Consider the following 18,098-nt stretch of genomic DNA (forward strand, 5'->3'; position numbering starts at 1 on the left):
TTAGTTCAATCTTAATAATACACACATGTGTCATTATTTATATTAATTTGGTTTCGAGGTAAAAAAAAGACTGAAAAAACTTTCTTACATTGAGGATAAGACGGTGAATTTTATACTGAAGCAGCCTTTGGTTAGACAAGTCAATCACCTCTCGGAGTAGATATATTTGACTGCTCTCGAGGAAGGGACAGATCTTATTAATCAATCCTTAGGGTGAGAAAAACACGTCACGATGACGTCATGGGAACAATAAAATATTAAACTATTCATTCACAATTACGACGGGAGAGAACATGAGGAAATCAGGATGGAAAGCAGATTCTAAAACCTGATAACTGTTTTTGAACATTCCTTTGAAAAGATTGGAGAACAAAAGAATAGTTTATCTGTATGCGATATAGATATAGGCAGGTATAATGTACGTATAATGTTTATCAGTATTTGCGGAAAGTTTGACAAATATCTATCCTAGCTCGGTACCTAAGGCGACACCAATAAAAAGAAGGAGTGGGTTAGAGACAAAAGGAAACAAGAGGCAACACGTCTTTTACCAATCGGGCAGCAGGTCAAATGTGTTTCCTTAGCAGAAAGTGCAGGTCTACAGAGATAAGGCAGTAAATCAGTCACATTTGGTTTAGTTAATGCAATAAGGAGGGTTTTTCTTAAAATATGACGAATTATGCATATTGTGGAGGTACGGTGGTCTAGTGGTAGGACGCCGGGCTCATGACCGAAGGGTTGCGTGTTCGAGTCACGGCAAGGCAATGTGTTGTATCTTTGATCAAGATACTTTACTCCGCTTGTTCCAGTCTACTCAGCTGTAAATGAGTACGCGGTTGGGCAGTGCTAGAATTGTTGAATGCTACATGTAGCTGTAAGCTAAATTCGGGATCTTATTTTTTTTCTTCTTTCTAAAAAACTTTTTTCTTCCTAATGTATTCCTTGACATTGCCTCACTTTTGGCCTTTAATTGAGCGTTCGCCCCTGTGAGGAAGGCTTTGGGTTCTGTACCAGACAAAGTCTGCTAAAATGATAGTTTCTACTCCTGCTTAACGCTCAGCAATTTCGGAGTGGGACGACTGGTTCGCCTGTTGTCAGTATAATGTGACCGGGTGGGGTGTCCTGCTGGGTTTTTTTTGGGAGTATGTTTCAGTGAGGTAGCACTTTAAAGTCGGCATCAGTTCCGCGCTATCACAAGAAGAAAGACAAGAATATATCGCAGCCTCCAAAATCACACACCAATACAATACACGCATGCATCTTGCACACAGGAGAGGCCGTCCTTAAATGACCATAGCTGTTGATAGGACGTTAAACAATATTAAACCAAACCAAACCAATCAATTATTGGTAACATCTAGCCCTTTGTCACTGACTCGACTTCGGGTGTTAAATTATAGCTTAACCGGAAAAAAAAGTTTAAAACATTTCGACTGAATGCAGACTTGGGAAATGTGACATTTTTAAAGGGCAATAGTATGCTTTATGCAATCCTGTCACTTTATTTCTTCCTTAATTTCAGGAATTAACAAATATCTTCTGGAAGTTTAAAATTATGAAATGCTCGACAGCGCTAGGTTTCGTTGATTGTCATATTTTTTTTCAATCTCCATTCGACTTGTATGACGTCTCCAGATTGGATAAGACAAAAGAAAAGTCGGCAGGGAATACTGGTAAGCCAGAATGTTTTCATACATACATCTGCAGGCTTCCGTATACAAACTTCGTCTCGACATTGATTTTCTTTCATCGTCAAATTACCGTTACAGAGCAGAAAGTTTTGAAGATGTCTCGATTCGTTATGGAAATCAAACAAGGATCTTATGTAATACTCCAGACTCAACATTGGTAATGTCAGTAAGACCGCTATAAAACGGTTTCCAAAACAGAGCAATGCAAATCTCTCAGCGTGCGTCTAACAGGGAGAGACCAGTGCCACAATTAATTAGATCTACATAATTGTCATTGTGCTCAAACATTTCTACCGTCCGTAAGATATATAGATGCATATAAAAATCACAGACACCTCCGAAACATACAACTTGTTCAAAGTGAAGGTAACGAGGACGACCTCAGATATATATACATGTATATGACTACTACTGAAGAAAACCGTCCTGACAGTGGCCTAATGTTTACCGTTAAAGTTTCAATTAGTATAGCTAGAAAATGTTTGTATTTTACGCAAGAAAAAGCATACAAAATACACCAGTCCTCAGAATGTCATTATACCACAAAACAAAACAAAAAGATATGGAAAGCAATACTGACAAGTTTAATGAACAGTTCCCGGCCAGGAACCCAGTTATATTTATCACGATTGATCTATAGTTAGATATACTATTAAAGAAGCAGAAAATAATTCAGAGACTACTGAACCGCGCGTTAGAATCATTTTTAATTGCTCTTGTTTCATTGTGTTCAATAACCGCGACTTTTTTTGTGAGGGGAAATGTCATTGCTAAAAACCTTTCGGGGTCATGCAGAAAATCAATTAACATTGAACTTAATATGTAACACTAAGTACCCTCAATTTACTTTGTATTTATCTTGGTAATTTACCTCCAACGAAACGTGTTACCGAATCGTTACTTTCATGCTGTGTACTGTAAAATCAATACATTTTCACGAATAATTATTCTCTCGACTCTGTTTTAAATGATTTAATAGCGAGGCTCTGAAAACACCAGTATGCAAATCCTTTGTTAAAGTCAAACTGATATTCGACAGATCGACCTCCAAGGAGGTAAGAAAAAATATACATCTCAGGAGGTTTTTGGTGTGTGCATGTACTTTTATTTCTTGGACTATACACACTTCATGCAAGAACTCTTTAATTCATTATTTGAGAGAATGTTATTTTTAATAATGCTAATAGTTGCTTCATGTATAATTATTCGCGGCAGATAGATATTCGCGAATGCGTCTCCTCGCGTATTAAACCGAATACATCTCCTGCCAAAGTAAAGTGTCATTCAGTAAAACATACAACATTGAAGTTCTTTTAGGGGACAAGTCTTTTTTTCATCATCAGCAACGCTCGGACGATTGCCATTGTAAGCTCTTTATGGTAAGTCTATACATGTACCTTTGAAAGTCGAGGACTTGTCACAACAATGTCTGTGACAGTCACGTCTGTCAGTGTTGACGATGTTTCTGTTGACTGATCTATTGACATAAAACGTGTATAAAGTCTAAAGGTGGGGTCAACATTTGGCCCCCACTTTGATTTCCTTTATTCTTTTGCCATATGTAGATACATAAAAATGATCAATAACTGCATAAATAATTATTCATAATTGTTACTGATAACCGTAGTGGACCTCCTTGCAACGGGGTATCCTAACAAAATGACCGATAAATATCACAGGCAAATGTTAATTTGGAAATGAATTATGATGGTGTATAGTGTATAAAATTACTGTTATTTTGATACTAAATATGTCATATTGTTAGACATGAAGTAAGCGTCGTGATACTTTTATTTGGAAAAACATGCAAAATTTTAACAAAAATTAAAATAAAACTAACATTGTCAACTTGCCTTTATATAGTTACAACGGTAGTCTATATTTTAAACTTCTTCAACAACTTCCTTTATATGTATTCTGTCAACAGAATCATTTTTATGTAATATCAAAACCGGTTAAGTACTTTTTAAGCATGCCAAACATGATCAATGCCATATTTAACATAACCTTGAAGATTTGACTATAAATGTTTATTATGATAAAGTGCATCAAGGAATTCTTTTTTCAATCTGACCATTTTTTTACGGAGTAATTGCCCTTTGTTGAAAAACACTTGTCCAGACAACTCCTCCAAAACTATGGGGCCAATTTCAACGGAAGTTTACAGATATGGTAACTGCCCCCTGACATTGTGCATCCAAGAAGTATGTTTTCATTCCGACCCTTTAAAAAGGAGTTATTGCCTTTTCTTGAAAATAAAATTGTCTGCCTCATAAACTTCTGGGCCAATTTCATGAAAGCTTGCAGATATGGTAATTACCCTCTAATGTTTTGCATCAGGGTAGTATTTGTTCATTTCGACTCTTTTTAAAGAGTTATGACCCTTTATTAAAAATCTTTGTCTTGATAACTCTTCCTTAACTACTAGAACGATTTCAGCAAAAGTGGGTCATCTAGGCTAACAAGATGTAGTATGAAAGTATGTTTTGGCATAGGGAGGGAGTACAAGAAGAATATCAGTGACATATATACATACATAATAACTGGTGGGAGACTATGGATTAATTTGCAATGCTTTGCCTTAGTTAGATTTTAGATTACATTTCTGGTTTATATAGGAGTGGGGGTATTAGTTAATCTTTGGCTTACAGCTCTAGTTATTATTTTTGTTGCCTTTTGACCTTCATTAAACAAAATATGAAGAGATATTACACTATTTTATATCGTTAATTCTAAACAAATAAAGCAAGGAAAGATACCCTTGTCTGACTCCCCATACAAAGAAAACATTTCGGCACATTTAGTTTCTGTGACCTTGAACAAAGGTCAAGGTCATATAAATTAACAACACTTGAACTCATTTACATGAACAACCTACTTACCAAATATCAACACCCAAGGACCTTTAGTCATGAAGAAACACAAACTAAAGGAAATATGGAAAGAGAGCTATGTTTTCTTTTTTTTTTAACCAAAAGTAGTATACGACAAATTCACCGGTTTTCATTTTTTTTGAAATTCCTGATGTTGAAAGATATTATTGGTAGCCAACATTTTACCAAGTAAGAAAAATAGACTAGTTTTAGAACTATATGAATTAACGTGTCAAAAATGGAAAATTTCTCATTAGAAATGAAATTTCACACATTTTTCTGCTTAATTCTTAAATAAAAAGAACAATTCTTTATTGAAATAGTGTAATATTCGGTATCAAAATAACAGTTGAAATACGTTGGACACGATGATGATATAATTTTATAGTTATTGTGCCATTTAAATGCTCTAGGAGGAATTGTATTACTGCACCTTTAACACCCATACAGGTGCAAGTCAAGGAGGTCCCATTTATCATCAAATGAATTCTGACACTAACTGTCCCTGATTTAAGCTTCCTATACCCATACCTTTTTTGATTTATCTTGTTTTGAAATTCCAAGTTGGGGCCGCCGCTAATGTTAAATCTCCATAGGCGTTGACCCTACCTTTAGACGATTCTTAACGGGGCGTTCGTTGTTGAGGACGGTATGGTTTCCGACTGGCGGAATATGATCAACCCTAGTTAGAGATAATTATCAAACATATCCCGAAAACAATGTCTTCAATATAAAACGTCAATCTTTGATAATGTCAATATCCTATTAATGGCTATAACGTAGTTGACCTAGATTTAATCTAAAAAAAAAAATACTTTACAGCAATGATATACCTTTTTTCAATTTGTATCAATTACTTTCCCCAGAAGTGCGCAAAAGGTCTAAATGTTTGATATAACCTGTAAGTATCCAGAAAAAACCCACGTGGTCGGGCAGTTGATCCAATATCAGGTCCGATCAGGGGATAGAACTCGTCTTGGTTTAAGGCGAGTGATGTATCCACTGTGACACATGATCACCCACACGATTTGACATGGATCTTGTCAGTAAGACGACTTCAAATAGGGTTCACAGTTAGACAAAGATAAAACTTACAAACACTAATGATCAGGTCCTCGAACTTTTCTCAAAAGGAATTCTTTTTCTAAATATTCTCCGGAGGATTGTTTCCTTAACCTGTTCAAGTTCGTAACACTTGAGCCAGCAAATGTAACCCGAAGAGAAGACAGGGCATTAACACCACCGACTACAAATGTGTATTGAATTTGGCGTAAACATAACGGTAACTACATTAGATATATATCAATATAGGCATACAAAAAAAGCGACTGATAAAGATGAAGGTAGCGGTAATGACCATATATCGATAGAACGAGAGAAGTCATGGATACAATACAGCATCGACACACATAAAAGTCTTTGGATATTTATTATCCCTTATTGATTGTGATACTGTCATATTTGGTGTGAGGATTACCGGCCGGTGAGTCCTCTTGACCATTATTCCTATTCATGTCAAGAAACAAAGTATTTTCCTATTCAAGTAGCAGTACTTCAATCGTTACCCTATGGAATGGCATCCTTTAGCGAGGTCGGACCTATTCTTCTCTACAACAACCGAAGCTAGTTAGCAAACTGATACGTAATGGTTGAATGAAATATGCTCTGAAAGCAAGAAGACATTGTTGAAGTGGAACTTAAGCTGTGACACTTACTAGATAATATTTTCGTAATAATGTAGCATAAACACACTGACATATATTTAACATTGAGGTAAAATTAATTCTTGATGAATCGTTAGTGTACTTTCCTATGGCGTATTGTAAAATCAATTCATTTTCATGAGATATTTTACCCCCGATTCTGCCTTTAATGGTTCGAACCCGTGAAGGTCTAAATAACAATCGTTTAAATATATATTCCAATATATCTCTTACGAGATATTTGAGTTAGCGATCTACATCGCGGGTACTGTAGCTTGTGCATTGTTTTTCTTGAACCATGTCTGTAAATTTTATTCGAAGATATGTAAATTCGTGATTGAGAGAATGCTAATTCAATATTTATATTAATTACAACGGACTTTCATTCGAGGAAATGACGGGGCCGAAATTTCCTAATAAATTGTTTATATAATTGTCGTTGTGCTTGAGCAATTATATCATTAGTATACATGTAGAGATGTATATGCATTTGTTTGACGTTAACAAACGAGAACGGCTTCAAATTTATATCTCTATATAGAAAATAACCACTAATAAAGCTGAAGGTAGCGAAATTGACCATACATATGTAATGTTTAGATGTCCTCCGTACCAACCAGCACCCCAGTATACAGGAATCCACTGATAGAAAGCTAGGATGGTTTATAATTAAGGAGACTGAAAGTGATGATGGGATTTCCAGCCGGCCTGTCTTATTAACCACACCTTCTATTCAGGTCGAGAGATTGCTTTCATTCAGGCAGCAGTAGACTAGTTATTCTACGTGAAGTCATCCTGTTATTTAGTCTCATACATATATATATGTATTCATGTCCACGTAACGCCTTTAGTTGTTGACATATTTAGACGTCACAAGCTTAATTGATGAAGCAATAGTTTACCATTTAGGTTTCTTCCATCAATAAAATAATAATCAGTGTATATTTGCGCACTATGGTAGACAATATTATGTAACTAAGGTAAAGAAAAATGTTAGAATGTATTCTACAAGGGGTCAACTTGTGTATCCTGAGTTATATCTTCTACCACGATATACAAACAGAGCCTGATTGTATCTTTTCTACCACGTCAGAACGTAATGAAACTTGTTTTCGTATCTATTCCTGTGCCTATTAGACAACACGACATTGACAATCCATTTATTTAAATAAGACTATTCTTTTACGAGTGCAAACATAGCCACATGATGTCTAGTTTTCACTTAAACAACGAGCTGCGCGCAGCGAATGCCATAGTTCCCGTTGCCCTTGTCCCTAATCTACGAGTTTAACGAACCTATATAAACCATTAGATACGTACATTTAAGACGGTATCCTCACTCGTCAAATTAAACATATCCTAGACCAGACACACACGGCTCATTAATTTACAATTACATAAGGGAGTATAGGTTTTTTGAGAAGCATTGCACAGACATGGTCTTTGGGGCAAATAGAACACTCACGGGCTTTAATATTTTTCAATTACACACAAATGAAATGTCGTTACGTCGCCAACTAGGTAGAATAATAATGAAAAAATATATTTATTGTCTATGCATCACTGTAGCTTTTGAATGTACATGTACCTCAGTTAATTTCTCAATGAGTTAAATGCCTAGAAGCAAAACATGGAAATTTGGCTTCGTCAAAATATACGTGTTTAATAAATCTGCCTCAATATCATTACATTTTCGAAAATATTTATGAGCGATTTTGTTTCAAGTCATTAATTGTTTTCGAGGAGATACATTTACACATTTTAATCCATTGTTTAAGTCTTTTCGAAAACATGTTTGACAAGATGGTTTCATTCTTGGCTAACTCCAGAAATAAGTTAAAATAATACTCCCATCCTGCGAGATGTATGTTATACATAGTAATATGGTGTCGTTTCCTGTTTTCGCATAGAACCAAAGAGACGATGGCGGTTATAAGCTGTTTTATGGTTAATCTATTTATGTACCCTCTGAAGCTGACGTATCGTCACCAGACGTCGGTGAGAGTTATATCTGTCAGTGTTGTCAAGCATTCTGTTCTTTATTCATTGACCTAAGATTATAAGTCGTGTGTAGATGACTTTTTATGAGGCGTTCGCTGTTGACGACGATATGGTTTCCGACTGGCGGAATGTGCTTTATCCTAATTTAGAGACAATTATCAGGATATCTACCGGAAACAACGTCTGTAATTAAAACTTTTTTCCAATAACACAAGTAAACCGTTCAAAGATATATAAAGTAAAACTTGACGAAACTAAAACGGTTAAGAAGATCCTGGAACAGAATAGGGTAGCAGCGTTTTTAAATTTCGGACGTCTTAAAAACAGCTTTTCTCTGTGCAATTGTCACTTCCCTCAGGGGAGGCTTGCACTCTTTGAAATGAACAACTTTATAAGACAGCTGACACTCATCATAATGGTCACACTCTCAGGGAGACTTATCCTTACTGTAGTATTAGCACCTCCTCCCGAATGGCGGACCTTTATTGCAATTACTACTTTTCTCAAAATAAGCTGTGCCTCAAACGTGTGTGCAATGCGGATTTTCCACATGAACATTCCATTTTATGGTGTCACTTTCTCTGCTGATACCTAATTAGTCTAGTACTGGATATAGCGTATGACGTAATAATTGAGCAAATACCTCCCTACGAGAATAGTCGTCTGAACTACGGTGGAAACTCTCGGAAACGAGACAGACACGTGACCTTAGATTGTCATGAGAGACATCACCAGGGTAATCATCGAACCTTGCCCAGACTAACTCATAAACTTTCTTATCATTCCGTGTAACAATTATGTCTCCTTTATGATAACGGGAAACATTAGGATACCCTTTGATCATATCATCCATCACGTATTGTGCCCTCAAGAAATAAGGAAGCAATCCAAATGGCTGTCATGCCAATTTGGGTAAAAATAGACAAAACTTTCAGTCTTGGGTATAAATTGTGCATGGTCAAAGTCATCTATACCAGGAACAGTGCTACCTTCTATTTGATGTCACTGCGAACACTTGACCCAGCTGAACATAACGAACAGCCGGAAGATAAGTCGATTCTATACAACAATAGGTAACCAAATTGACACCGGACGTCGCACAGAGTCTGATAGGATTCCGCTGAAATAATGCCATTGACGGAAAGAACTCTATTCTCCAGGAATTCGTAACACAAGAACTAGGTTACACAGGCCATTAAGGCCCTGTACTACCCGTAAAGTGATCACTCTGTAATCTAGCCGATATCACTTGTCAACTTCCATGTCTCAAGGTCAAGATTTATTCAGAATGCAGGAGAAATCCGCGTGCTTTTTCCAGTAAAGCTAGCATCCTTGGCCAGGTAAAAAAATACAATATATTTTGATTTAAACAATATATCTTCGCACTGTTATACAAAATATGTATTTCCACTTCTTCTAGCAAACGTATTTTCTATTGTGAAAACGACATTCACTCTCCATTGTTGAACTTCGATCAATCTGAACTCTTGTTATAATTAATATTGATTGTTATGTTACACCAGTCTCAAAGTCGGGTAAAAAAAAAGTTTTGAGGAATAATCATGGTTTACTGTTTTGAAAAAAAAAAGTTGTTTTGTTGCAGTGAAAATCACGAATTTGCACCTACATGGTTTCAAAGACTCGCAAAAGGTTCAATTAAGTGGTTCATAATGTATATGTTGTGATGTTAACCTGCAGAGGTAAAACAATATGTCAGAAATCTTTTCACATTCTTACCTTGCATAAATCCAATAGCTTTGCATAGAAATTCTCCGTAAATCCACGGACTGTATACATGCTGTGCTGTGGTGAGGGGAATACAGAACAGCGTCACTGCAAAGAGACAAACATATTATACAGACAAGGGGTCAACACTTAAGTCAAAACTGCTTGAACGGTCAGTTTCAATAAACGATCACTTGCTGTTTATATGGTCAGATCCACCCAACTCAATATTACCATTTCATCATAGAGCTGGAACAAGCCTATAGAATAATTGGGTCAATCTAATGAAAGTATGTAGGAAAAGGACATTCTACCTAAGCTTTGCCAAGAATTTGGGTCAGAACCGAGGCTTTACCGAGAATTTGGGTCAGAACCGAGGCTTTGCCGAGAATTTGGGTCAGAACCGAGGCTATACCGAGAATTTGGGTCAGAACCGAGGCTTTGTCGAGGCCCAATTTCTACACCGTCAGTTTGAAGTTTCCTCTCCCGCATGCCTACATAACGATTTACTATTTTTCTCCCATCTATTTACCGGAACTTCGGTAAAACCGACATGTTGTTGTGAATGCAAAAAAAGAAAATAACTTCGGTTTCTTACATACCGTACAAATTCACCCAGAACATTATTGAAAAAAACAGGAAAAAATTACTTAAAGGGGTTTTGAAATGCTTAACAGAAAAATGTTTAAAAATGGTATATTTCAGGGTGGCGGTGTCGGATGCCGACTGTGTTCTGGCGGTAGGTATGACGTCACGTTTCAGAACATCAGCCGATAGGAAACTTAACGTTTTGAACGCAAGCACTTTTTCCACTCCTTGATCAAGACTTAGAAGTAATATAACAACCGCGAGGTTGTCCCACATTGGACACTGGCATACGTGCAAGTTGAAGATAAATGCTTACGGCAAGGACGCTTTGAGACAAATACCTTTCTTTAGAAAGGAATGTCATACGGGTCCTTTTTTTTTGAGAACAGTAACAGGTAACTACGGTCGTTTCTTTATAACGAACTTCCAGATTGAACACGACGTTACATATTTCAATGGTCTACTTAATATCCTGGCTTCTTCAAAAACTGGAATAAAGTAACATGATTATCTCCCTACATTTGAGTTGTGTGGTATGCTGTAAAACATGTCTTTTACATCATTGTATATGCAGGCAATACATTTCAGTTTAATGAACAACTTTACAAAAGTTTGAAATTATCTGAAGATATATTCCGTATATCACCAAAATGTGTATAGTTTTATTTAACATGCATGTGCTATGATATGCGTGGGAAGAGAATGTTTCGTTCCGCGCATTTTGTTACCTGCGAATTCTTCAGCTCTGAAAATTAGATCAGCCATTTGAATTGCCATTTTATCACCCGTCACGTGACTGCTGCGTAGAGTTTATCGGAAATTATTGAGGAGGGTACTATTAAAGTTGCAATGTTAGGATGATGTAATCGTGAGGTTCACATGGTAATGTGTATTTAAGTGTTTACAGATAGTAAGGGACCAATACAATTTTACGATTCTTACAAATTTAGAAATTTCCCTGCCACATGAATGATGTAAATCCTAACACTGTATTATGTAACGATGCAGAAGACGGTGTTCTATTCGGTCACTGTACGGCGACATTCTCCAACAGACTGTCTTTATCTACATCATAACCATAGGCTGTTTATCCAGGGACAAATCTGGCATTAAGACTTTCGGGGAAGTGAAAGGTCACATGACCGACCGATCTCAGAGGAGAAAGTAATGTGGCTCTTCCTTACGTTGTCGGTTTCACATATAACGCGTGGGAGAAACGAGTTAATTAAACCTTTTATATTTTCCTCAATAAATAGGCCCGTCCTTGATTTTTAAGGTTTGACTTTCTCTTATAATTTTATAAAGCTTGTTAAATAGTTTCATTCCATATCCGTATGATAAACCAAAACATGTCATGGAAAATGTAGTAGTATATAAATAATAAATAAGAGTTTTAATACTACATAATTGTGTTTGAAGGTTCTGCATTTGTATCGCTCTTTCTTCCTTCTTAGTGGCTTTCTAAGTGCATTGCCCTCTGCCGTCCTCTTCCATCTCTCTCTCTCTCTCTCTCTCTCTCTCTCTCTCTCTCTCTCTCTCTCTCTCTCTCTCTCTCTCTCTCTCTCTCTCTCTCTCTCTCTCTCTCTCTCTCTCTCTCTCTCTCTCTCTCTCTCTCTCTCTCTCTCTCTCTCTCTCTCTCTCTCTCTCTCTCTCTCTCTCTCTCTCTCTCTCTCTCTCTCTCTCTCTCTCTCTCTCTCTCTCTCTCTCTCTCTCTCTCACTCTCGTTCACTTCAACAGGCAACGCATCGTATCATCTTTTCCGATTTTAATAAAGGCAGGTTAATGTGCGTGCGAGATGGATGTGATTATTTTGGATGGGAATACAATATCCAAGATTAAAGTCCAATCATTCCATTATATTGTCTCGTGCCCTGCCTGTCATTTCTACAATAAACGGTAATGCATCGGCAGGCATTCGGAACACCCCGGAATACCATAACACCAATGCAATGTCAACCGCGACGATTCGCACATAAAAAGAAGTTAAACGTTACAACAGCTACAACTTAAAAGCACATCTCAGTTAATTAATTGTGATTAATTACTTCCACTTAATCACGACCTCGCCGGTAATAATGCATTAGGGACATAACGTGTTGGCCAGTAATGTTAATAGCCCAGAGCAACGATCAGATGCTGTTAGTTGGAGCCATAAATATTTCATTATGTTATACTAATGCATTCCTAGAATCGGCTATTAAAACTTTCTATTAATCTTATTGTAATTACATGTATTTCAATTCTAAAATCAAAATCATTTCGTCCACTGGAATAACATTTCCAAAAGATAATACTACGAAAGATTTGAATATGTTGGTTTAGGGGAGTAAACCTCAAATATCACTGGTTAATCTTACGAACTTCCAAGCTTTGATAGGTTCTTTATTGAACATTTAATACTGACCTGATTGTCTAAGAGAAGTGATATACATACATATTTGTGTCAGCAAGTTAACATGTCCAGAGACTGCAGCTTGTTTTGTTGTACATATTAACTACTTCACAAAAACAACCGAAAATAAAATTGTTGTTAAATGGTCATTATCAATGACAGGTACAAACTTGTGACACTACAAGTTCACAATTTGTATTATCAAATATTAGTTATGTTGGATAATACAAAGATCAGAAGTACATTTACTTCTGTTAATATGTAACAACATAGGTGGGGGAACAAAAGAAAGGCTATAAGTATTCATTAAAACAACAGCTGAACTACATTATGTACATGTACTAATTGTAACTTGTCATGTAAATTCAATATGGCACTCGTTTCCTTTATGTTATACTAAATGAAGACTTCTTTAAGATACAAACCAGCCTAGTGATGGTCATATTGAAATCATTAACACGAACAATGAAAGACTCGATATAATGTCCTTCGTTTTATTTGCCGACTACTTTACCGCCAATATGTCTTGCGGTCCTCTTTTTCAATATTCCTTAACTCTCAGCGATATGTTGCCAAACCAATTCTCCATACTCTTTTTCTGATATCCATGATGCCTCACATACGTATTGCTATTGAAGTATTGTAACGGTTGCTACAGCTTAGACAAGGTGGACTATACGTATATACTGTGTATTTATGTACGCTAAATTCAACCTTTTTTCTCAATTAACCCGAAATTACGATAAAGGTGGAGTCAACATTTGGCCCCCACTTTGATTTCCATTATTCTTTTGCCATTTGTAGATGCATAAAAATGATCGATAACTACATAAATGATTATTCATAAATGTTACTGATAATCCTAGTGGACCTCCTTGCATAACTCCAGGTTGAGTGGTTGAGGGGTATCCTAACAAAATGACCGATAAATATCACAGGCAAATGTTAATTTGAAAATGAATTAAGATAATGAATAGTGTATAAGATTACTGTTATTTTGATACTAAATATGACATGTTGGTAGACATAAAGTAAGCGTAGTGATACTTTTAATTGGAAAAACATGCAAAATTTTCACAAAATTTAAAATAAAACTTACATTGTCAACTTGCCTATACATAGTTACAATGGTAGTCTGTATTTTAAACTTCTTTAAAAACTTCCTATATATGTATTCTGTCTACAGAATCATTTTTATGTAATAACAAAACCGGTAAAGTACTTTTTTAGCATGCCAAACATGATCAATGCCCAATTTCACATAACCTTGAAGATTTGACTATCAATGTTTATCATGATAAATACCGATACAATTTCATTTTTTTTGTATCATACTAAAACACTTTATTATATAAGCCATGTTTTAAAGTTATGTACAGCAGTAATAATTCATGAATATGTATTCTGTCATAGTAATCTTTCCTCTGGAGAACTACTTTAGGTTTGAGATGGTGTTATAGACAAAGCTATGCAATTATCTAAAAATAATAACATAATCTTGATAATAAAACTATTATACACNTTCCAGATATGATAACTAACACCTGAGGTTGTGCATCCAGGTATTACGTTTTTATTCTGACCTTTTTCTTCTTCAAAGTTATGGCCTTGTGTTGAAACATCCTTGTCCAGACAACTCCTCCAAAACTAAGGGGTCAATTTCAAAGTTTCCAGATATGGTAAACAATCATCTGATGGTGTGCATCCAGGAATTCTTTTTCAATCTGACCCTTTTAGTACGGAGTAATGGCCCTTTGTTGAAAAACACTTGTCCAGATAACTCCTCCAAAACTATGGGGCCAATTTCAACGGAAGTTTACAGATATGGTAACTGCCTACTGACATTGTGCATCCGAGTAGTGTGTTTTCATTCCGACCGTTTAAAAAGGAGTTATGGCCCTTTCTTGAACTCTCTTAAACTTCTAGGCCAATTTCAAGAAAGTTTACAGATATGGTAATTACCCGCTGATGTCGTCCCTTTTTAAGGAGTTATGGCCCTTTGTTAAAAGTCTATGTCTTGACAACTCTTCCTTCGCAAATTGAACGATTTAAGCATAAGTGTGTCATCTAGGCTAACAAGATGTGGTATGAAAGTATGTTTTGGCATGGGGAGGGAGTACAAAAGGTATGTCAGTGACATATATACATACATAATAACTGGTGGGAGACTATCGATTAATTTGCAATGCTTTGCTTTGTTAGCCTTTAGATTACAGTTCTGGTTTATATAGGAGCGGGGGTATTAGTTAGCCTTTAGACTACAGTTCTGGTTTATATAGGAGAGGGGGTATTAGTTGGCCTTTAGATTACAGTTCTGGTTTATATAGGAGCGGGGTCATTAGTTAGTCTTTAGATTACAGTTCTGGTTTATATAGGAGCGGGGGTATAAGTTAGCTTTTAGATTACAGTTCTGGTTTATATAGGAGCGGGGGTATTAGTTAGCCTTTAGATTACAGTTCCGGATTATATAGGAGTGGGGGTATTAGTTAGCCTTTAGATTACAGTTCTGGTTTATATAGGAGTGGGGTCATTAGTTAGTCTTTGGCTTACAGTTCTAGTTATTATTTTTGTTGCCTTTTGACCATTCATTAAACAAAATATGAAGGGATATTACACTATTCTATATCGTTAATTCTAAACAAATAAAGAAAGGAAAGATACCCTTGTCTGACTCCCCATGCAAAACAAATATTTCGGCACAATTGGTTTTTGTGACCTTGAACACTTGAACTCATTTACATGAACAACCTACTTGCCAAATATCAACACCAAAGGACTTTAAGTCATGAAGAAACACAAATTACAGGAAATGTGGAAAGAAAGGTATGTTTTTCTTTTTTTGAACCAAAAGTAGTTTATGACAAATTTACCGGTTTTCAATATTTTTGAAATTCCTGATGTTAAAAAATATTATTGGTAGCCAACTTTTTAAGAAGTGTGAAAAATAGACTAGTTTTAGAACTTTATGAATAAACGTGTCAAAATGGAAAATTTCTCATTAAAAATGAAATTTCAGACACTTTTCTGCTTAAATCTTAAATAAAAAGAACAAATCTTTATTGAAATAGTGTAACATTCGGTATCAAAATAACAGTTGAAATACGTTGCAGACGATGATGATATACTTTTATAGTAACTGTGCCATTTAAATGCTCTAGGAGGATTTGTATTACTGCATCTTTAACACCCACACAGGTGTAAGTCAAGGAGGTTCCATTTATCATCAAATGAATTCTGAAACTAACTGTTCCTGTTTTAAGCTTCCTATACCCATACCTTTTTGGATTTATCTTGTTTTGGAATTCCCAGTGGGGGCCGACGCTAATGTTAAATCTCAATAGGCGTTGACCCTACCTTTTGTACAATTCCAAATTCAAAGCTAAGCCTTTTCTTTTTACAATAGACATAAGAAGAAAAAAAATCCTTATATTACAAAGTCCTTTATGATTTTCAAACACATAACTTATTGACGTCTCTAGGACTCTTGACTTTGATGTATCGATGTACTCTCTCAGTTTACTTAACAGATACGTCGTTAGGTTAGTTAAACGCTTTGAAATAGTAACAGTATGCTGAACCATATGCTAAACAAATCTAGACCGTCTGTCGTGGAATTAGATCTAGATCCAGAAGATGGTTTTCCTCTCATTATTACCTCTCTGTAACATATGCAAGCACGAAGCTGTCATGTTTGAGAGCCAAAATTGATAGTTTTTGTGTCATGGCACGAAACAATTATGGAATGTAAAGTGTATAAAAATGGCTAACAGCAAACTCGACATGTTTAAGCAGTCAAACAGAGACGTGGATCTTAAAGTACGGTTACCAAAAAACATATCTGAAAATAACTGTTCAAGTTGCGCTGTTCATTACATCGTTATGGCTACATAGGACATTAAAACAGCGTTCCCTGACTGTAGAGTACACCCATTTCACATTAAATAATTACGTAAACACAATAACACTATGTAGAAGGCTTTCCTTTCCTTGTAGTTACTAAATTAATCAAAGCTTTAATTTGTAAACCTAACGAGATCCTACGATACTTTATGCTTTTCCTGAGTGTAGAGAGTTATGATTAATCTCTATTTTGTACTTTAAGTTGAAATATTAGTTCTGGGAATACATTCCGCAACAACTAACAAGCATGGATGGTGTCTACACTTAATTGTAGTTTATCACGAAAACATATGTCCGTTACACTTTTCCCCCGATTCGATTGATTACCTCCCCTGATTGTATCGATTACCTCCCATGATTAAAATGATTTAAACCTCACAATCGACGGTTAGATTTAATGACCTACTGTTTACTTTAGTCTCCTGTTCACTTTAATCTCCTGTTTATTTTAATCTCCTGTTAACTTAAGTCTCCTGTTAACTTTAATCTCCTGTTTACTTTAGTCTCCTGTTTACTTTAATCTTCTGTTTACTTTAGTCTCCTGTTTACTTTAATCTCCTGTTTACTTAAGTCTCCTGTTTACTTTAGTCTCCTGTTTACTTTAGTCTCCTGTTTACTCTAATCTCCTGTTTACTTTAGTCTCCTGTTTACTTTAATCTCCTGTTTACTTTAATCCCCTGTTTACGTTAATCTCCTGTTTACTTTAATCTCCTGTTTACTTTAATCTCCTGTTTACGTTAATCTCCTGTTTTCTTTAATCTCCTGTTTACTTTAGTCTCCTGTTTACATAAATCTCCTGTTTACTTTAATCTCCTGTTTACTTTAATCTCCTGTTTACTTTTATCTCCTATTTACTTTAACCTCCTATTTACTTTAATCTCCTGTTTTCTTTAACCTCCTGTTTACTTTAATCTCCTGTTTACTTTAATCTCCTGTTTATGTTAATCTCCTGTTTACTTTAATCTCCTGTTTACTTTAATCTCCTGTTTACTTTAATCTCCTGTTTACTTTTATCTCCTATTTACTTTAACCTCCTATTTACTTTAATCTCCTGTTTTCTTCAACCTCCTGTTTACTTTAATCTCCTGTTTACTTTAATCTCCTGTTTATGTTAATCTCCTGTTTACTTTAATCTCCTGTTTACTTTAATCTCCTGTTTACTTTAATCTCCTGTTTACGTTAATCTCCTGTTTACTTTAATTACATCTCCTGTTTACTTTAACCC

General features: G+C 35.7%; 1 protein-coding gene across 1 annotated transcript in view; it reads right to left on the minus strand.

Annotated features, from left to right (window-relative positions):
* LOC110456196 (gastrin/cholecystokinin type B receptor-like) overlaps nucleotides 1-18,098 on the minus strand; it is a 151,866-nt gene that overhangs the window by 11,580 nt on the left and 122,188 nt on the right. Inside the window, exon 2 of the mRNA XM_021506774.1 lies at nucleotides 10,006-10,101. Within this exon, the coding sequence (XP_021362449.1) occupies nucleotides 10,006-10,101 (96 nt within the window). The remainder of the gene's footprint in view (nucleotides 1-10,005; nucleotides 10,102-18,098) is intronic.

Source organism: Mizuhopecten yessoensis, unplaced genomic scaffold (assembly GCF_002113885.1).
Source record: "Mizuhopecten yessoensis strain PY_sf001 unplaced genomic scaffold, ASM211388v2 scaffold8561, whole genome shotgun sequence".
NCBI classification, from domain to species: domain Eukaryota; kingdom Metazoa; phylum Mollusca; class Bivalvia; order Pectinida; family Pectinidae; genus Mizuhopecten; species Mizuhopecten yessoensis.